The sequence below is a fragment of the Muntiacus reevesi genome, chromosome X (assembly GCF_963930625.1).
Source record: "Muntiacus reevesi chromosome X, mMunRee1.1, whole genome shotgun sequence".
Taxonomy (NCBI): domain Eukaryota; kingdom Metazoa; phylum Chordata; class Mammalia; order Artiodactyla; family Cervidae; genus Muntiacus; species Muntiacus reevesi.
The window spans coordinates 94,942,682-94,958,691 of NC_089271.1; the positions used below are offsets into that span (position 1 = coordinate 94,942,682).

Below are 16,010 nucleotides of genomic sequence, written 5' to 3' on the forward strand. Positions count from 1 at the left end.
GAGTCAAAAGGGGAGAGAGCAATCAACTCAGGAAGCAAATCCCAAAGTGAAAACAGATCCTAAAGATTATGTTCCTAAAGTTACAAAGTTGATAACCATTTTAAAAAAGCAGAATTAAACAACCAAGAATAAAATTTAGACTCATTTAAGTAGTGTAAAAAAAAGAGGCCAAAATCATTCTCATATATGTAACAAATGTTTAAAAATTAGATTTATGTTTATTTTTTAGAAAGGTAATAATAGTCAGTAGAAATAAAAGTTTAGGGAATAATAAAGAACTAAAATTTTAAAAGTTAAAGAAATCATAATTATAGAAATAGACCTCAGAATTTCTAAGAAGTTGTTTTGTGCTTTATGGTGTCAGTACAGTGTCAGATAATCCTTTTAAACTTGTACATGTGAAAGGCTACTGTTGCCCCTCAAGTGAACAGTCTCGGCATTAACTACAGACTGTTATTCCATTGAACCTGTCACCTCTGGGTTGGTTTACATTTCTTTATTTTCTTCTTCTATTTGAAAGCCTCTCCCATGTCTGGTTTTCAACATGAACAAGGATGTGGAAGCCTCTTATTCATTTTCACTTGCTCAGTGATTTGGTGGTGAGGGGCAGGACACTGAAAACAGAAATTGAACCTGCAACTGAGATTTTCTGTCACATTTGAGATCAACCTCTAAGTCCAACACTGTATTTCTTTTCTTGTTCTAAGCAGTCTCTTCTTTAGATTGAAAAGTATGAAAGAAAGAGAGAGACATAGGGGATCGTACACCTCCTCATGTTCCAAGAGTGATTTTAATCAGAGAAGTTAGAAAAGGCAGAAACAAAGGAAAATAATCAAGCAATATAAAATAATAAGGATTTAGCCATTAAGCAAAGTCAAGGATCTTTAGTTCCTCCTCAAGGGCCATAGATAATATTCTGAGCAATATCCTGTGCACAGTTTTAGAGATGCTAAAGCCCCAACCAGGCTGAAATTTAAGTACATAGACCACATAGTAGATGGAACTAGCCGGTCAATGATGTTGTCTCCCAATATCCTCTTTATTGATGTGATTTTTCTGTGTAAATATTCTTTAGGAATGAGATTTTGCAGGTTTCATATTTTTGGTTACTTTTTATGTAAGCAGCCTGTATTTAAGTTAATACAGAAGTAGACACTGGTTGAACATTACCCTTCAATTGCTAGGAAACCAGTGACTTTGTGATGTCACAGCTACCCTTCAATTGCTAGGAGATCAGTAACTTTGTGATGTCACAGCTTTTTGACTTTGAGAACCACTGTGATGGTCTAGAAAGTTTATTTCTGTAGGCCAGCCAGGCAGCATTTGAAGTTTCAGAGTGTAAAATCAGACAAATAAGAAAAGTATCTGAGGAAATATTTCTTTGAGATGGCACATTTTTCTTCAGAAATTCAAGATGTGCCTCCTAGAGATGAATCAACTGGTTCAGAAACCACCATTAGATCCCCTTTGTGTGATTACACACTTACTGAGGACTCAGTTTTGAGATCTATCATTGAAGAAGCAGCTTTTCAGACTTTGTTTGAGGAAGTTGTGGTAAAAATGCCACGTTACACATTTTCTGTCTCTGAAACAGATGAATTGAATGATTTTCTTTCACTCAATTTTCCTCAAAAACTTTGGAAGATAGTTGAAAGTGATCAGTTTAAATCTATTTGGTGGGATGAGAGTGGCACTTCTATAGTGATGAATGAAGAAGTCTTCAAGAAAGAAGTCTTAGAAAGAAAGGCCCCTTTCAGAATATTTGAAACTCATAGTTTGAAAAGTATAGTTCGACAGCTTAACCTTTATGGGTTTAGAAAAAAGCAACAAACTGTTCAAAGATCTGCTTCACTAGCTGACTTTCTGGATGAAGAAAACAATGTCTCTGTTTTGAGCAAGGTATTCCAAACTTTTCACTTATTATTGGCAATATGTAAGATTAAATCATGTAACCTAGAAAGCATGTTCACATATGTAGCTAAAACTGAATTTAAAACTGAGATAACAAACTGTTGAAAAGCTTTATTTCTTGAAGTTGAGAACATCTAGAGGTTAAAGTATTTGATATTTAACAAACATTCCTAGCAACTTGAAACTGGATACAAGTCTTGAAGCTAATTAAAGTGGGATTTACTATTTTTGTTTACAACATATTTTTACTTGGTATTTCCTGTATTTACTGTATATGTTTATAACGTATTTTTACTTGAGGATCATAATTGCTTCTAGCATGTAATGTTTTTTTAATACTGCTTATGCTTTCATGGTTTTTTAAATTATATTGTAAATTTTAATTGGAGGCTAATTACATTACAGTATTGTAGTGGTTTTGCCATATATGACACGAATCAACCATGGATGTACATGTGTTCCCCATCCTGAACCCCTCTCCCACCTCCCTCCCCATCCCATCTCTCTGGGTCATCCCAGTGCACCAGCAATGAGCACCGTGCTCGTGCATTGAACCTAGACTGGCGATCTGTTTCACATATGTTAATATACATGTTTTGATGCTATTCTCTCAATTCATCCCATGCTTGCCTTTTCCCACAGAGTCCAAAAGACTGTTCTTTACATGTGTGTCACTTGCTGTCTCACATATAAGGTTATCGTTACCATCTTTCTAAAATTTTTTTCCATCTTTCTAAATTGCACATATATGCTTTGGTATACTGTATTGGTGTTTTTCTTTCTGGCTTAATTCACTCTAAGGCTCCAGTTTCATCCACCTCATTAGAACTGATTCAAATGTATTCTTTATAATGGCTGAGTAGTATTCCATTGTGTACATGTACCACCGTTTTCTTATCCATTCGTCTGCTATGGAAATCTAGGTTGCTTCCATGTACTGCCTATTATAAACAGTCCTGCAATGAACATTTGGGTACAAGTGTCTCTTTCGGGTCAGGTTTCCTCAGTGTGTATGCCCAGCAGTGGGATTGCTCGGTCATATGGCAGTTCTATTTCCAGTTTTTAAAGGATCTCCAAAAAAAAAAAAAAAAAAAAGGAATCTCCACACTGTTCTCCAGAGTGACTGTACTAGTTTGCATTCCCACCAACAGCATGAGAGGGTTCCTTTTCTCCACAGCCTCTCCAGCATTTATTGTTTGTAGACTTTTGGATAGCAGTCATTCTGATTGACGTAAGATGGTACCTCATTGTGGTTTTGGTTTGCATTTCTCTGATAAAGTGTGATGTTGAGCATTTTTCATGTGTTTGTTAGCCATCTGTATGTCTTCTTTGGAGAAATGTCTGTTTAGTTCTTTATCCTGTTTTTTGATTGGGTCAGTTATGTATCTGGAATTGAGCTGCAAGTGTTGCTTGCATATTTTTGAGATTAATTCTTTGTCAGTTGCTTCATTTGCTATTATTTTCCTCCCATTCTGAAGGCTGTCTTTTCACCTTGCTTATAGTTTCCTTCGTTGTGCAAAAGCTTTTCAGTTTATTTAGGTCCTACTTGTTTATTTTTGATTTTATGTCCGTTACTATTGGAGGTGGGTCATAGAGGGTCCTGCTGTGATTTATGTCAGAGAATGATTTTCTAGCAGTTTTATAGTTTCTGGTCTTATGTTTAAATGTTTCATACATTTTGAGTTTATTTTTTGTGTATGGTGTTGGAAAGTGTTTTAGTTTCATTCTTTTACAAGTGGTTGATCAGTTTTACCAGGATTACTTGTGAAAGAGATTGTGTTTTCTCCATTGTATATCCTTGCCTCCTTTGTCAAAGATAAGGTGTCCATAGGTGCGTGAATTTATCTCTGGGTTTTCCATTATGTTTCATTGTTCTATATTTGTGTCTTTGTGCAAGTACCATACTGTCTTGATGACTGCAGCTTTGTAGTGTAACCTGAAGTCAGGCAGGTTGATTCCTCCAATTCCATTTCTTTCTCAAGATTGCTTTGACTATTCGAGGTTTTTGTATTTCCATACAAATTTTGAAATTATTTGTTCCAGTTCTGTGAAAAATACCATTGGTAGCTTGATAGGGATTGCATTGAATCTATAGATATCTTTGGGTAGTAAACTCATTTTCACTATATTGGTTCTTCGAATCCATGAACATGGTATATTTTGCCATCTATTTGTGTCCTCTATGATTTCTTTCATCAGTGGTTAATAGTTTCTATATATATTTGTCTTTTGTTTCCCTAGGTAGATGTATTCCTAAGTATTTTGTTCCTTTCGTTGTAATGGTGGATTGAATTGTTTCCTTAAATTCTCTTTGTTTTCTCATTGTTAGTGTATAGGAATGCAAGGGATTTCTGTGTGTTAATTATATATCCTGCATCTTTATTATATTCATTGATTAGATCTAGTACTTTTCTGGTGGAGTCTTTAGGGTTTTCTATGCAGAGGATCATGTCATCTGCACAGAGTTTTACTTCTTCTTTTCCCATCTGGAATCATTTTATTTCTTTTTCTGCTCTGAATGCTGTAGCCAAAACTTACAAAACTATGTTGTATAGTAGTGGCCAGAGTGCGCACCCATGTCTTCTTCCTTTAGGAACATTTCCTTTAGGGGAAATGCTTTAAATTTTTCACCATTGAAGATAATGTTTGCTGTGGGTTTGTCATATATAGGTTTTATTATGTTGAGGTATGTTCCTCCTATTCCTGCTTTCTGGAGGGTTTTATATCATAAATGGATGTTGAATTTTGTCAAAGGATTTCTCTGCATCTATTGAGATAATCATATGGTTTTATTTTTCAATTTGTTAATGTGGTGTATTGCATTGATTAATTTGCGAGTATTAAAGAATAATTTCATCCCTGGTATAAAGGCCAGTTAGTCATGATGTATTATTTTTTAACATGTTGCTGGATTCTGTTTGATAGGATTTTGTTAAACATTTTTGCATCTATGTTCCTCAGTCATATTGGTCTGTAGTTTTCTTTGTTTGTGGCATCTTTGTCTAGTATTGGTATTAGGGTGATGGTGGCCTAATAGAATGAGTTTGGAAGTTTAAATTCCTCTGCAATTTTCTGGAAGAGTTTGAGTAGGATAGGCGTTAGCTCTTCTCTAAATTTTTTCAGCTGTGAAGCCATCTGGTCCTGGGCTCTTGTTTACTGAAAGATTTCTGTCTACATTTTCTATTTCTGTGCTTGTGATGGGTCTGTTACATTTTCCATTTCTTCCTTGTTCAGTTTTGGAAAGTTCTACTTTTCTAAGAATTTGTCCATTTCTTCAAGTTGTCCATTTTATTGGAATATAGTTGCTGACAGTAGTTTCTTATGGTCCTTCATTGCTGTATAGTCTCTTGTTGTTTCTCCATTTTCATTTTTAATTTTTAAAAATTTGATTCTTCTCCCTTTTTTACTTGATGAGTCTGGCTAGTGGTTTGTCAATTTTATTTATCTCCTCAAAGATCCAACTTTTAGTTTTTTTGATTTTTGCTATAGTCTCTTTTGTTCCTTTTGCATTTATTTCTGCTCTATTTTATTATTTCTTTCCTTCTACTTACCCTCCTTTTCTAGTTACTTTACGTGTAGAGTCAGGTTATTTATCTGACTTTTTTCTTCTTTCTTGAGGTAAGCCTATATTGATATGAACATTCCCCTATGCACTGCTTTTACAGTGTCCCATAGGTTTGGGGTTGTTGTGTTTTCATTTTCATTCGTTTCTATGTATACTTTGATTTCTTTTTTATTTCTTCTCTGATTTGTTTGTTAATCAGAAGCGTTCAGCCTCCATATGTTGGAATTTTTAATATTTTTTTCTCCTGCAATTGACATTTAATCTTACTGCATTGTGGTCTGGAGATGCTTGGAATGATCTCAATATTTTTGAATTTACCAAGGCTAGATTTGTGGCCCAGGATGTGCTCTATCCTGGAGAAGGATCCATGTGCACTTGAGAAAAAAGGTGAAATTCATTGTTTTGTGGTGAAATGTCTTACAGATATCAATTAAGTGTAACTGGTCCATTGTATCATTTAAAGTTTGTGTTTCCTTGTTAATTTTCTGTTTAGCTGATATATCCATAGGTGTGAGTGGGATGTCAAGGTCTCCCACTATTATTGTGTTATTGTTAATTTCCCCTTTCATACTTGTTAGCATTTGCCTTACATATTGTGGTGCCCCTTTGTTGGGTGCATATATATTTATAATTTTTATGTCTTCTTCTTGGATTGATCCTTTGATCATTATGTAGTGTCCTTCTTTGTCTCTTTTCACAGCCTTTATTTTAAAGTCTATTTTATTTGATGTGAGTATTGCTACTCCTACTTTCTTTATGTCTCTATTTTCATGGAATATCTTTCTCCAACCCTTCATTTTCAGTCTGTATGTGTCCCTTCTTTTGAGGTGGATCTCTTGTAGACAAGATATATAAGGGTCTTGTTTTTGTATCCATTCAGCCAGTCTTTGTCTTTTGGTTGGGGCATTCAACTCACTGACATTTAAGGTAATTATTGATAAGTAAGATCCCATTACCATTTATTTTGTTATTTTGGGTTTGAGTTTATATATCCTTTCTGTGTTTCCTGTCTAGAGAAGATCCTTTAGCATTTGTTGGAGAGCTAGTTTGATGGTGCTAAATTCTATCAGCTTTTTCTTGTCTGTAAACCTTTTGATTTCTCCTTCATATTTGAGTGAGATTCTTGCTGGGTATAATAATCTGGGTTGTAGGTTTTTCTTTCAATACTTTAAGTGTGTCTTGCCATTCCATTCTGGCCTGAAGAGTTTCTATTGAAAGATCAGCTGCTATCCTTATGGGAATCCAAATGTCTCTTATTTGTTGTTTCTCCCTTGCTGTTTTTTTTTTTTTTCCACTTATTTTTATTAGCTAAAGGCTAATTACTTTACAGTACTGTAGTGGTTTTTGCCATACATTAACATGAATCAGCCACGGATTTGCATGTGTTCCCCATTCCAATCCCCTCTCCTGCCTCCTTCTCCATCCCATCCCTCTGGGTCTTCAAAGTGCACCAGCTCTGAGCACTTGTCTCATGCATCCAACCTGGGCTGGTGACCTGTTTCACCCTTGATGGTATACTTGTTTCAATGCTATTCTCTCAGAACATCCCACGCTCGCCTTCTCCCACAGAGTCTAAAATTTTGTTCTGTACATCTGTGTCTCTTTTTCTGTTTTGCATATAGGGTTATCATTACCATCTTTCTAAATTCCATATATATGCATGAGAATACTGTATTGGTCTTTATCTTTCTGGCTTACTTCACTCTGTATAATGGGCTCCTGTTTCATCCATCTCATTAGAACTGATTCAAATGAATCCTTTTTAATGCCTGAGTAATATTTCATGGTGTATATGTACCACAGCTACCTTAACCATTCGTCTGCTGATGGGCATCTAGGTTGCTTCCATGTCCTTGCTATTATAAACTATGTTAGGATGAACATAGGGGTACACATGTCTCTTTCAGATCAAGTTTCCTCAGTGTGTATGTCCAGGAGTGGGATTGCTGGGTCATATGGAAGTTCTATTTCCAGTTTTTTAAGAAATCTCCACACTGTTCTCCATAGTGGCTCACAGTCTTTATTTTAAAGTGTATTTTATCTGATATGAGTATTGTGACTCCTGCTTTCTTTTGGTCTCCATTTGCATGAAATAATTTTTTCTATCCCTTCACTTTCAGTCTGTATGTGTCCCTTGTTTTGAGGTGTGTCTCTTGTAGACAGCATATATAGGGGTCTTGTTTTTGTATCCATTCAGCCAGATTTGTCTTTTGGTTGGGGCAATCAGCCCATTTACATTGAAGGTACTTATTGATAGGTATGGTCCCGTTGCCATTTACTTTGGTGTTTTGGGTTTGCTTTTATACAACCTTTCTGTGTTTCCTCTCTAGAGAAGATCCTTTAGCATTTGTTGAAGAGATGGTTTGGTGGTGCTGAATTCTCTCAGTTTTTGCTTATCTGTAAAGCTTTTAATTCTCCTACATATCTGAATGAGGTCCTTGCTGGGTACAGCAATCTGGTTTGTAGTTTATTCTCTTTCATTACTTTAAGTATGTCCTGCCATTCCCTTCTGGCCTGAAGAGTTTTATTGATAGGTCAACTGTTATCCTTATGGGAATCCCTTTGTGTTATTTGTTGTTTCTCCCTTGCTGCTTTTAATATTTGTTCTTTGTGTTTGATCTTTGTTAATTTGATTAATAAGTGTCTTGAGGTGTTTCACCTTGGGTTTATCCTGTTTGGGGCTCTCTGGGTTTCTAGGACTTGTGTAACTATTTCCTTCCACATTTTAGGGAAGTTTTCAGCTATTATCTCCTCAAGTATTTTGTCATGGCCTTTCTTTTTGTCTTTTTCTTCTGGGACTCCTATGATTCCTATGTTGGGGCGTTTCACATTGTCCCAGAGTTCCCTGAGGTTGTCCTCATTTCTTTTGATTCTTTTTTCTTTTTTGCTCTCTGCTTCATTTATTTCCACAACTTTATCTTCTACCTCACTTATCCTATCTTCTGCCTCCGTTTTTCTACTCTTGGTTCCCTCCAGAGTGTTTTTGATCTCATTTATTGTATTATTCTTATATATGAACTCTTTTTTATTTCTTCCAGGTCCTTGTTAAGCATTTCTTGTATCTTCTCAGTACTAGCCTCCAGGCTATTTATCTTTAACTCCATTTTGTTTTCAAGATTTTGGATCATTGCTATTATCATTATTCTAAATTCTTTTGCAAGTAGATTCCCTATCTCCCCTCTATTGTTTGGCTTGGTGGGCATTTTTCATGTTCCTTTATTTGTTGGGTATTTCTCTGCCTTTTCATCAGTTTAGATTGCTGTGTTTGTAGTGACCTTTCTGTGTTCTGGTGGTCTGTGGTTCCTTGTTATTGTGGAGGTTTCTCCCGGTGGGTAGGGTTGGTTGATTGGCTTGTCAAGGTTTCTTGGTTAGGGAATCATGTGCCGGTGTTCTCATGCATGGAGCTGCATTTCTTCTCTCTGGAGTGCAATGGAGTGTCCAGTAGTGAATTTTGAGATGTGTCTATGTATTTGGTGTGACTTTGGTTAGCCTGTATGTTGATGCTTAGGGCTATGTTCCTGCATTGCTGGAGAATTTGCATGATAAGTCTTGCTCTGGAACTTATTGGCTCTTGGGTGGTGGTTGGTTTCAGTGTACATATGGACGCTTTTGGGTGATCTCTTATTACTTAATGTTCCCTGTAGTCAGGAGTTCTTTGCTGTTCTTAGGTTTGGTGCTTAATTCTCCTGCCTCTGGATTTCAGTCTTACACTTCCAGTAGCCTCAAGGCTTCTCCAACTATACAGCGCTGATAATAAAACTTCTGAGTTAATTGTGAAAAGATTCTCCACATTGAAGGACACCCAGAGAGGTTCACAGAGTTACATGAAGAGGAGAGGGAGGAAGGAGATAGAGATGAGCAGGAGGAGAAAAGTGGGGACTCAAGAGCAGAGAGAGAGAGATCTACACAGTACTCTCTTCCCTAAGTGTTCTCCATAGCCCAGAACACCCACAGAGATTCACAGAATTGAATTGAGAAGAGAAGGGGGAGGGAGGAAATAGAGGTGATCTGGGGGAGAAAAAGAAGAGTCAAAAGGGGGAGAGAGTAATCATCACAATCCTGAGTAAAAATGGGTACTGAATATTGGATTCTTAATGTCCAAAATTGATATCAAATACTGAAAAACAAAGATTAAAAATCTAGAGTAGAGGTTAGACTCTTAAAAATACAATATTAAAAACAAAAACACAAAAATTTAAGAAATATATATGAAGGTCGCTTTAAAAATAGAGCCTTCCTTTTTTTGCAAGGCTAGAGTGAAGTGAAAATGAAAGTTAAGGAGTAATAGAGGACTCCAAAAGAAAATAAAAGAAGAAAAGAAAAAAGGAACTAAATTTTAATTAAAAAATAGTAAAAATATATGTAACTGAAAATTAAGGAGTAATGGGGGAGTAATAGAGGACTTTGAAAAAATAACAGAAAATGAAAATTACACAGTAATAGAGGAGTAATAGTGAATTTTAAAAGAAAATAAAAGAAAAATTAAAAAAAAGAAAAGTTAAAAAAATTTCTTTTAAAAAAAAGTAAAAATATATCTAGGAATTTCTCTGGAGCTGTTGCGTGCAGAGTGGGTTCGGTTCAGTTACAGACAGCTCCTTGTTCCAGCTTACACTTCTCGATATCTATAGGCTCCTTCCAGTTTAGTTGGTGTTGACCACAGGACTTTTAATCTGTTGCACCAGTCACTTCTGAAGTGGTTCCCTTTGTTTCTTTGGCTTCTGTTTGCAGGTCTCTTCTGTGTCTAACTTCAGCCCTGGCACAAGCGGGCGGAGGTTGTCTCTTGTTTAGGTTCGCTTGTTCAGTCGTGCTGTGGGGAGAGGGGGCACTGCAGAGAAATGTCACTGGCCTGTGTGGGGAGCAGTCACAATATTTCAGCCACACTGGGTTTTCCCCCACTCTCGGCTCGTGTGCTTTCCCCGTCTACACTGCTCAGGCTCCAGGCTGCTGTATAGGGAGTGGGCCCTGAGTTGCGTGCAGTTACAGTTTTTGGGTACTCCAAAAAGCACAGACTCGGTTGGGCCTGCGTTTTGTGCCTTCCCCGGCTTGAGCAGCTCAGGAGGCCAGGAGCTTGACGAGCACACTCTCCCTGGGTGCAGTGCACCTTATCTCCTCAGTGGTCCGAGCCTCAGTTTCCACGCACGCCGGTCCGGTGCACCTTGTATCTGTTCTGGAGACCTGGTTTCTAGCCGCGACCCTCCCGGTGGATGTCAACCATCCAGAATCTCAGGAAGTCTTTGGTTAGAAACTGGAAGCCTGTTTGCAGTTTGGTAGGGGATGCGGTCTCTGGGGCCGACTTTGCCCCTTTCCCCTCCCTCCTGGCTCCTGCCTCTGGCGGGGGATTGGCTAGTCCACAGCTGGCTAGCTCTTCTCTGGAATTGTTCAGTCTTTCTTTTGTTCTGCGAGTGGCTGTCAGTGAGTTCAGTTAGCGTGCTTTTTGCTGGTTAATTTTCTCTCTCTCTCTTGCTATCCCACAGTTTAAGTTGCTATCTCACATTAGCTCCCTCCAATTGCCCTCAGGGCACTCAGGCCCGGTCCTTACCCTAAGCAATACCTCCCGCTTCTCTCCGTTCAGCCTCCACTTGCTGGTGGTGGATGCGAGTGTCTGGGGTACTTTTCTGCTGGGAGTTGCTTTTAGGCATGTAATCTGTGGTTTTTATTTATTTTTCCTCCCAGTTAGGTTGCCCTTTGAGATTCGAAAGCTTCCCCCAGACCCACCAGTGGGAGGGTTTCCTGGTGTTTGGAAACTTCCTCTATTACGACTCCCTTTCCGGGATGGTTCTCTGTCCATAGCTATTTTGTCTCACTTTTTATCTTTTATACTTTGTCCTACCTCCTTTCGAAGACAATGGGCTGCTTTTCTGGGCACCTGATGTCCTCTGCTAGCAATCGGAAGTTGTTTTGTGCAGTTTGCTCAGGGTTCCAAAGTTCTTTTGATGAATTTGTAGGGGAGAAATTGGTCTCCCCAACCTATTCCTCTGCCATCTTAGTTCTTCTCCTCTCTCTTGCTGTTTTTAATATTTGCTCTCTCTGTTTGATTATGTTAATTTGCTTAATATGTATCTTGGGGTATTTTGCCTTGGGTTTATCCTGTTTGGGGCTCTCTGTGTTTCTTGGATTGGCTGGCTATTTCCTTCCCCATTTTAGGGAAGTTTTCAACTATTATCTCCTCAAGTATTTTCTCATGGCCTTTATTTTTGTCTTCTTCTTCTGGTAGTCTTATGATTCAAATGTTGGGGTGTTTAACATTGTCCCAGATGTCTCTGAGGGTGATTTTATTTCTTTTAACTTTTTTTTATTTTTTCCACTGTGCTTCATTTATTTCTACCATTCTATCTTCTACCACACTTATCCTATTTTCTGCCCCTGTTATTCTACTGTTGATTCCCTCCAGAGTGGTTTTGATATCACTTATTGCATTATTCCTTATTTATTGACACTTTTTTTTATGTCTTCTAGACCCTTGTTAAACATTTCTTGCATCTTCTCAATCTTTTTCTCCAGGCTGTTTATCTGTAACTCCGTTATGTTTTCAAGATTTTGGATCATTTTTACTATCAGTATTCTGAATTCTTTCAGGTAGATTCCCTATCTCCTCTTCTTTTGTTTGGTTTGTTGGGCATTTATCATGTTTCTTTACCTGCTGATTATTTCTCTGCCTTTCCATCTTGTTTAGATTGCTGTGTTTGGGGTGGCCTTTCTGTATTCTGGCACTTTGTGTTTCCTCTTTATTGTGGCTCTTTCTCGCTGTGGATGGGGTTGGTCGGGTGGCTTGTCAAGGTTTCCTGGTTAGGGAGGCTTGCGTCGGTGTTCTAATGGGTGGAGCTGGATTTCTTCTCTCTGCAGTGCAATGAAGTGTCCAGCAGTGAATATTGAGATGTCTATGGGTTTGGTGTGACTTTCAGCAGTCTGTATATTGAAGCTCAGGGCTACGTTCCTGTGTTGCTGGTATGTCTCATTCTGGAACTTGCTGGCCCTTCGGTGGTGCTTGGTTTCAGTGTAGGTATGGAGTCTTTTGGATGAGCTTTTATCAATTAATGCTCCCTGGAGTCAGGAGTTATTTGGTGTTCTCAGGTTTTGGACTTAAGCCTCCTCCCTCTGATTTTCAGTCTTATTCTTACAGTAGCCTCAAGACTTCTCCAACTATACACCACCGATGATAAAACATCTAGGTTAATGATGACAAGCTTCTCCACAGTGAGGGACACCCGGAGAGGTTCACAGAGTAACATGGAGATGAGAAGAGGGAAGAGGGAGATAGAGGTAGATAGGGAGATAGAGATAGAGGAAGAGGAGATAGAAATAGAGATAAAGGACTCAAAAGGGGAGAGAGAAAGCTATCCAGTAATTAATTCTCTATGTACTCTCCACAGTTTGGGCACCTCAGAGGGGTTTACAGTTACACAGCAATGAGAAGAGGGAGGAAGGAGACAGAGGTGACCAGGAAGAGAAAAGGGGGTGTCAAAAGCAGAGAGACAGATCCGGCCAGTAATCAGTTACCTAAGTGTTCTCCACAGCCTGGAACACACAAAATGATTCACATAGTTTGGTAGAGATGAAAAGGTGGAGGCAGGAGATAGAGGCGACCTGGTGGAGAAAAAGGAGAGTTAAAAGGGGCAGAGAGCAATCAAGGCTGTAATAACACTCCCAAGTTAAAATGAGTACTGAAGATTGGGCTCTTAAAGGTACAAAATTGATAATAAATACCAAAAAGCAAAGATTAAAAATCTAGAGTAGAGGTTAGACTCTCAATAATGCAGTATTTAAAAAAAGTCACAAAAATCATAAAATATATATATAAAGTTTGCTTTAAAAATAGGGTCTTTTTTGGCAAGGTAATAGTAGGTTATAGAAATGAACATCAGGGAGTAATAGAGGACTCTAATAACTTAAACAATGGTAATAGTAAAAATATATCTAGGAATTTCTCTGGAGCTGTTGCAGGCAGTGTGGGGTCAGTTCAGTTTCAGATAGTTCCTTGATCTTGTTTATACTTCTCAAGACCTATAGGCCCCTTCCAATGTAGTTGGTGCTAACTACAGGGTTTTAATCTGTTGCACCTGTCACTTCCAGAGTGGTTTCCTCTGTTTATTTTAGTTTCTTCTATTTGCTGGTCTCTTCAGTGTCTAATTTACACCCTGACACAAGGAGGCAAAAGTGGTCACTATTTAGGCTCACTTGTTCAGTCGTGCTGTGGGGAGAGAGGAACACTGTAAAGAAATATCACTGGCATGGGAAATGCTCAAAGACTCGGCTGCACTGGATTTGCCCCAGCTCAGGGTGCGTGCACTTTCCCAGTTTATACTTCTCAGGATCTATGTTGCTTCTGCTAGTGCACTGCCTAAGGCGGGCCCTGGGTTGTGTGCACTTCCCAGGTCTAAGCCTCTCAGGTTATGTTCTCGGGTACTCCACAAAGGCGTGGACTCGTTTGGGCCTGTGTGTTGTGCCCTTCCCAGGTCCAAGCAGCTCAGGCGAACAGGTGCTTGTAGTAGTCTTCCCAGGTGGGGAGTGTATCTTATCACCTCCCCAGTCCCAGCCGCTTGGTTTCTTGGGTTGCATCAGGCATGCCTGTCTCAGGTGTGCCCTGTGTCTCTTCTTGGGAGCTGATCTCTGGCTGTGACCCTCCCGTCTGATGTCAACCATTCAGAATCCCAAGAAGTCTTGGTTAGCAACTGGGTGCCTGCTTGCAGTTTGGTAGAGGATGCCTCCCTGGGCCCGATATTGCCCCTTTCCGGCTCTAGCTGCCCCTGCTTTCTTCCCCATCTCTAGGGGTGATGGGATGGTCTGCAGCCGGCTACCTCTCCTCTGGTATTTGCTCAGTCCTTTGTTCTGTGAGCAGGCCCCGCCATGCCTTAGGTTAGGGCTTTTCATGGGATAGTTCTCTCTGACTCTCTCTCTCTCTCTGGCTATCCCACAGTTCTGGTTGCTATCTGCTGTTAGTTCCCTCAGATTGCCTCAGGCAGTTCAGGCCCTGTCCTTACCCTAAGCAATGCAGCCTGCACCTCCCTGTTCAGCCCACACTTGCTGGTGACAGATGCAAGCAATGGGAGTTGCCATTAGGCACATAATCTATGGGTTTTATTCATTTATTTATTTATTTTTCTCCTAGTTATGTAGCCCTCTGAGATTCCGACACTCTCCATAGACCCACTGGTGAGAGTGTTTCCTAATGTTTGGAAACTTCTCCTCTTTTAAGACTCCCTTCCTGGGACAGATCTCCATCCCTACGTCTTTTGTGTCTCTTCTTATCTTTTATATTTTGTCCTATCTCCTTTCAAAGACAATGGGCTGCTATTCTGGGGGCTTGATGTCTTCTGCCCGCATTCAGAAGTTGTTTTGTGGAATTTGCTCAGCTTTCAAATGTTCTTTCAAAGAATTTGTGGGGAAGAAAGCGGTCTCCCCATCTTATTCTTCTGCCATCTTCAGAACGCCTCTCTCTAACATGTAAGATGTTAAAACTACTAATGGAGGTATTTTATTTGATGCTGTTTCATTTGTACCATTCAAAGAATAAATGCTTATAGTTTAGTTTTGCTTGTCAGTTTTGCCTTGGTTTATAAAGATACTAAGTAATTTTCTCCTTTGATTATAGTTACACATCTATCATAATCCAAATTTCAAAAGAGGCTATCCACAACTTTTAGTAAGAATGAAAAGAAGAGCTGGGATTAAAAATGTCTCTCCAATATCTTCATTAGTTCAAGATTACAAGAAGAAGCATGCTAAAGCACGGGGCAACATACATGATCGTAACTCTAATTTTCTTCCTGAAACTAGTGGGGAGAGTGCATTTTCAGCCTTGACAAGTTTAAGTGTGCCTTTCATACGAAAGCCTTATACCAGGCAGGCAGTCGCTAATAGAAGTGCCCTATCTCCATGTGATTTTCCTTCCCCATCATCAATATCAGTTAGACAAACAAAACAGATTGTGATAGATCAACCTGCTGTTTTAAATCAGTTGAGCATGTTAAATTGGCACTCACGTAGCAGCTACACTCAAGGAAATGGCCTCATTGAGAACTTTACTACTACAATTACTTCTATTTCTCAGAACCACATCGTATCTCCATTACAGAGCAGTTATTTTGGACTGATGGTGGAGCCGTCTAAATTACCAGTTAGGTACAGCGATATGTCAGCCTATGACAGTCCTTTTCCTAACCTGCAACAAAGTGGCAACTCATGGCCCCCAGTGCCAACGATCTGTGATATATCTGCCTCCTCTCTTTCAAAGTCAACTCATCAAAAATCTTCATTATATGAAAACTATCCTAATTAAAACTGATATATCAAATATGTGTCCGATTATGCAGCATAATGAAGATTAAAATTTATGGTTGGAGACGTCAACAAATTCCTACAATTCTCATATTTGAACAATAAAGTTATATGTTCATCTTCATAGTTTGATTTTCTATTTTGAAACGAGTAAACGGGGCCTTATTCCATTGTCTGGCTATATTAATGTGTTGTTTTATACACTCTTTAGTTCAAGGAAGCATTCTTTATGCATCCTAGGTAAATGACAGCTAATCAA

The 16,010-nt window shown here is 38.8% G+C and overlaps 1 protein-coding gene across 1 annotated transcript; it reads left to right on the forward strand.

Moving 5' to 3' along the window:
* The first annotated feature begins 1,386 nt into the window (after nucleotides 1-1,386).
* LOC136154245 (heat shock transcription factor, Y-linked-like) lies at nucleotides 1,387-15,752 on the forward strand. The gene is made up of 2 exons (XM_065916515.1): nucleotides 1,387-1,899; nucleotides 15,066-15,752. The coding sequence occupies exons 1-2, from the start codon at nucleotides 1,387-1,389 to the stop codon at nucleotides 15,750-15,752; spliced, it is 1,200 nt and encodes a 399-aa protein (XP_065772587.1).
* Nucleotides 15,753-16,010: the final 258 nt, after the last annotated feature.

Coding starts and splice junctions, on each gene's coding strand:
- LOC136154245 (XM_065916515.1), top strand. CDS start 1,387: ATGGCACATTTTTCTTCAGAAATTCAAGATGTGCCTCCTAGAGATGAA. Junction 1,900..15,065: donor ATGTCTCTGTTTTGAGCAAG/GTATTCCAAACT, acceptor CTTTGATTATAG/TTACACATCTATCATAATCC.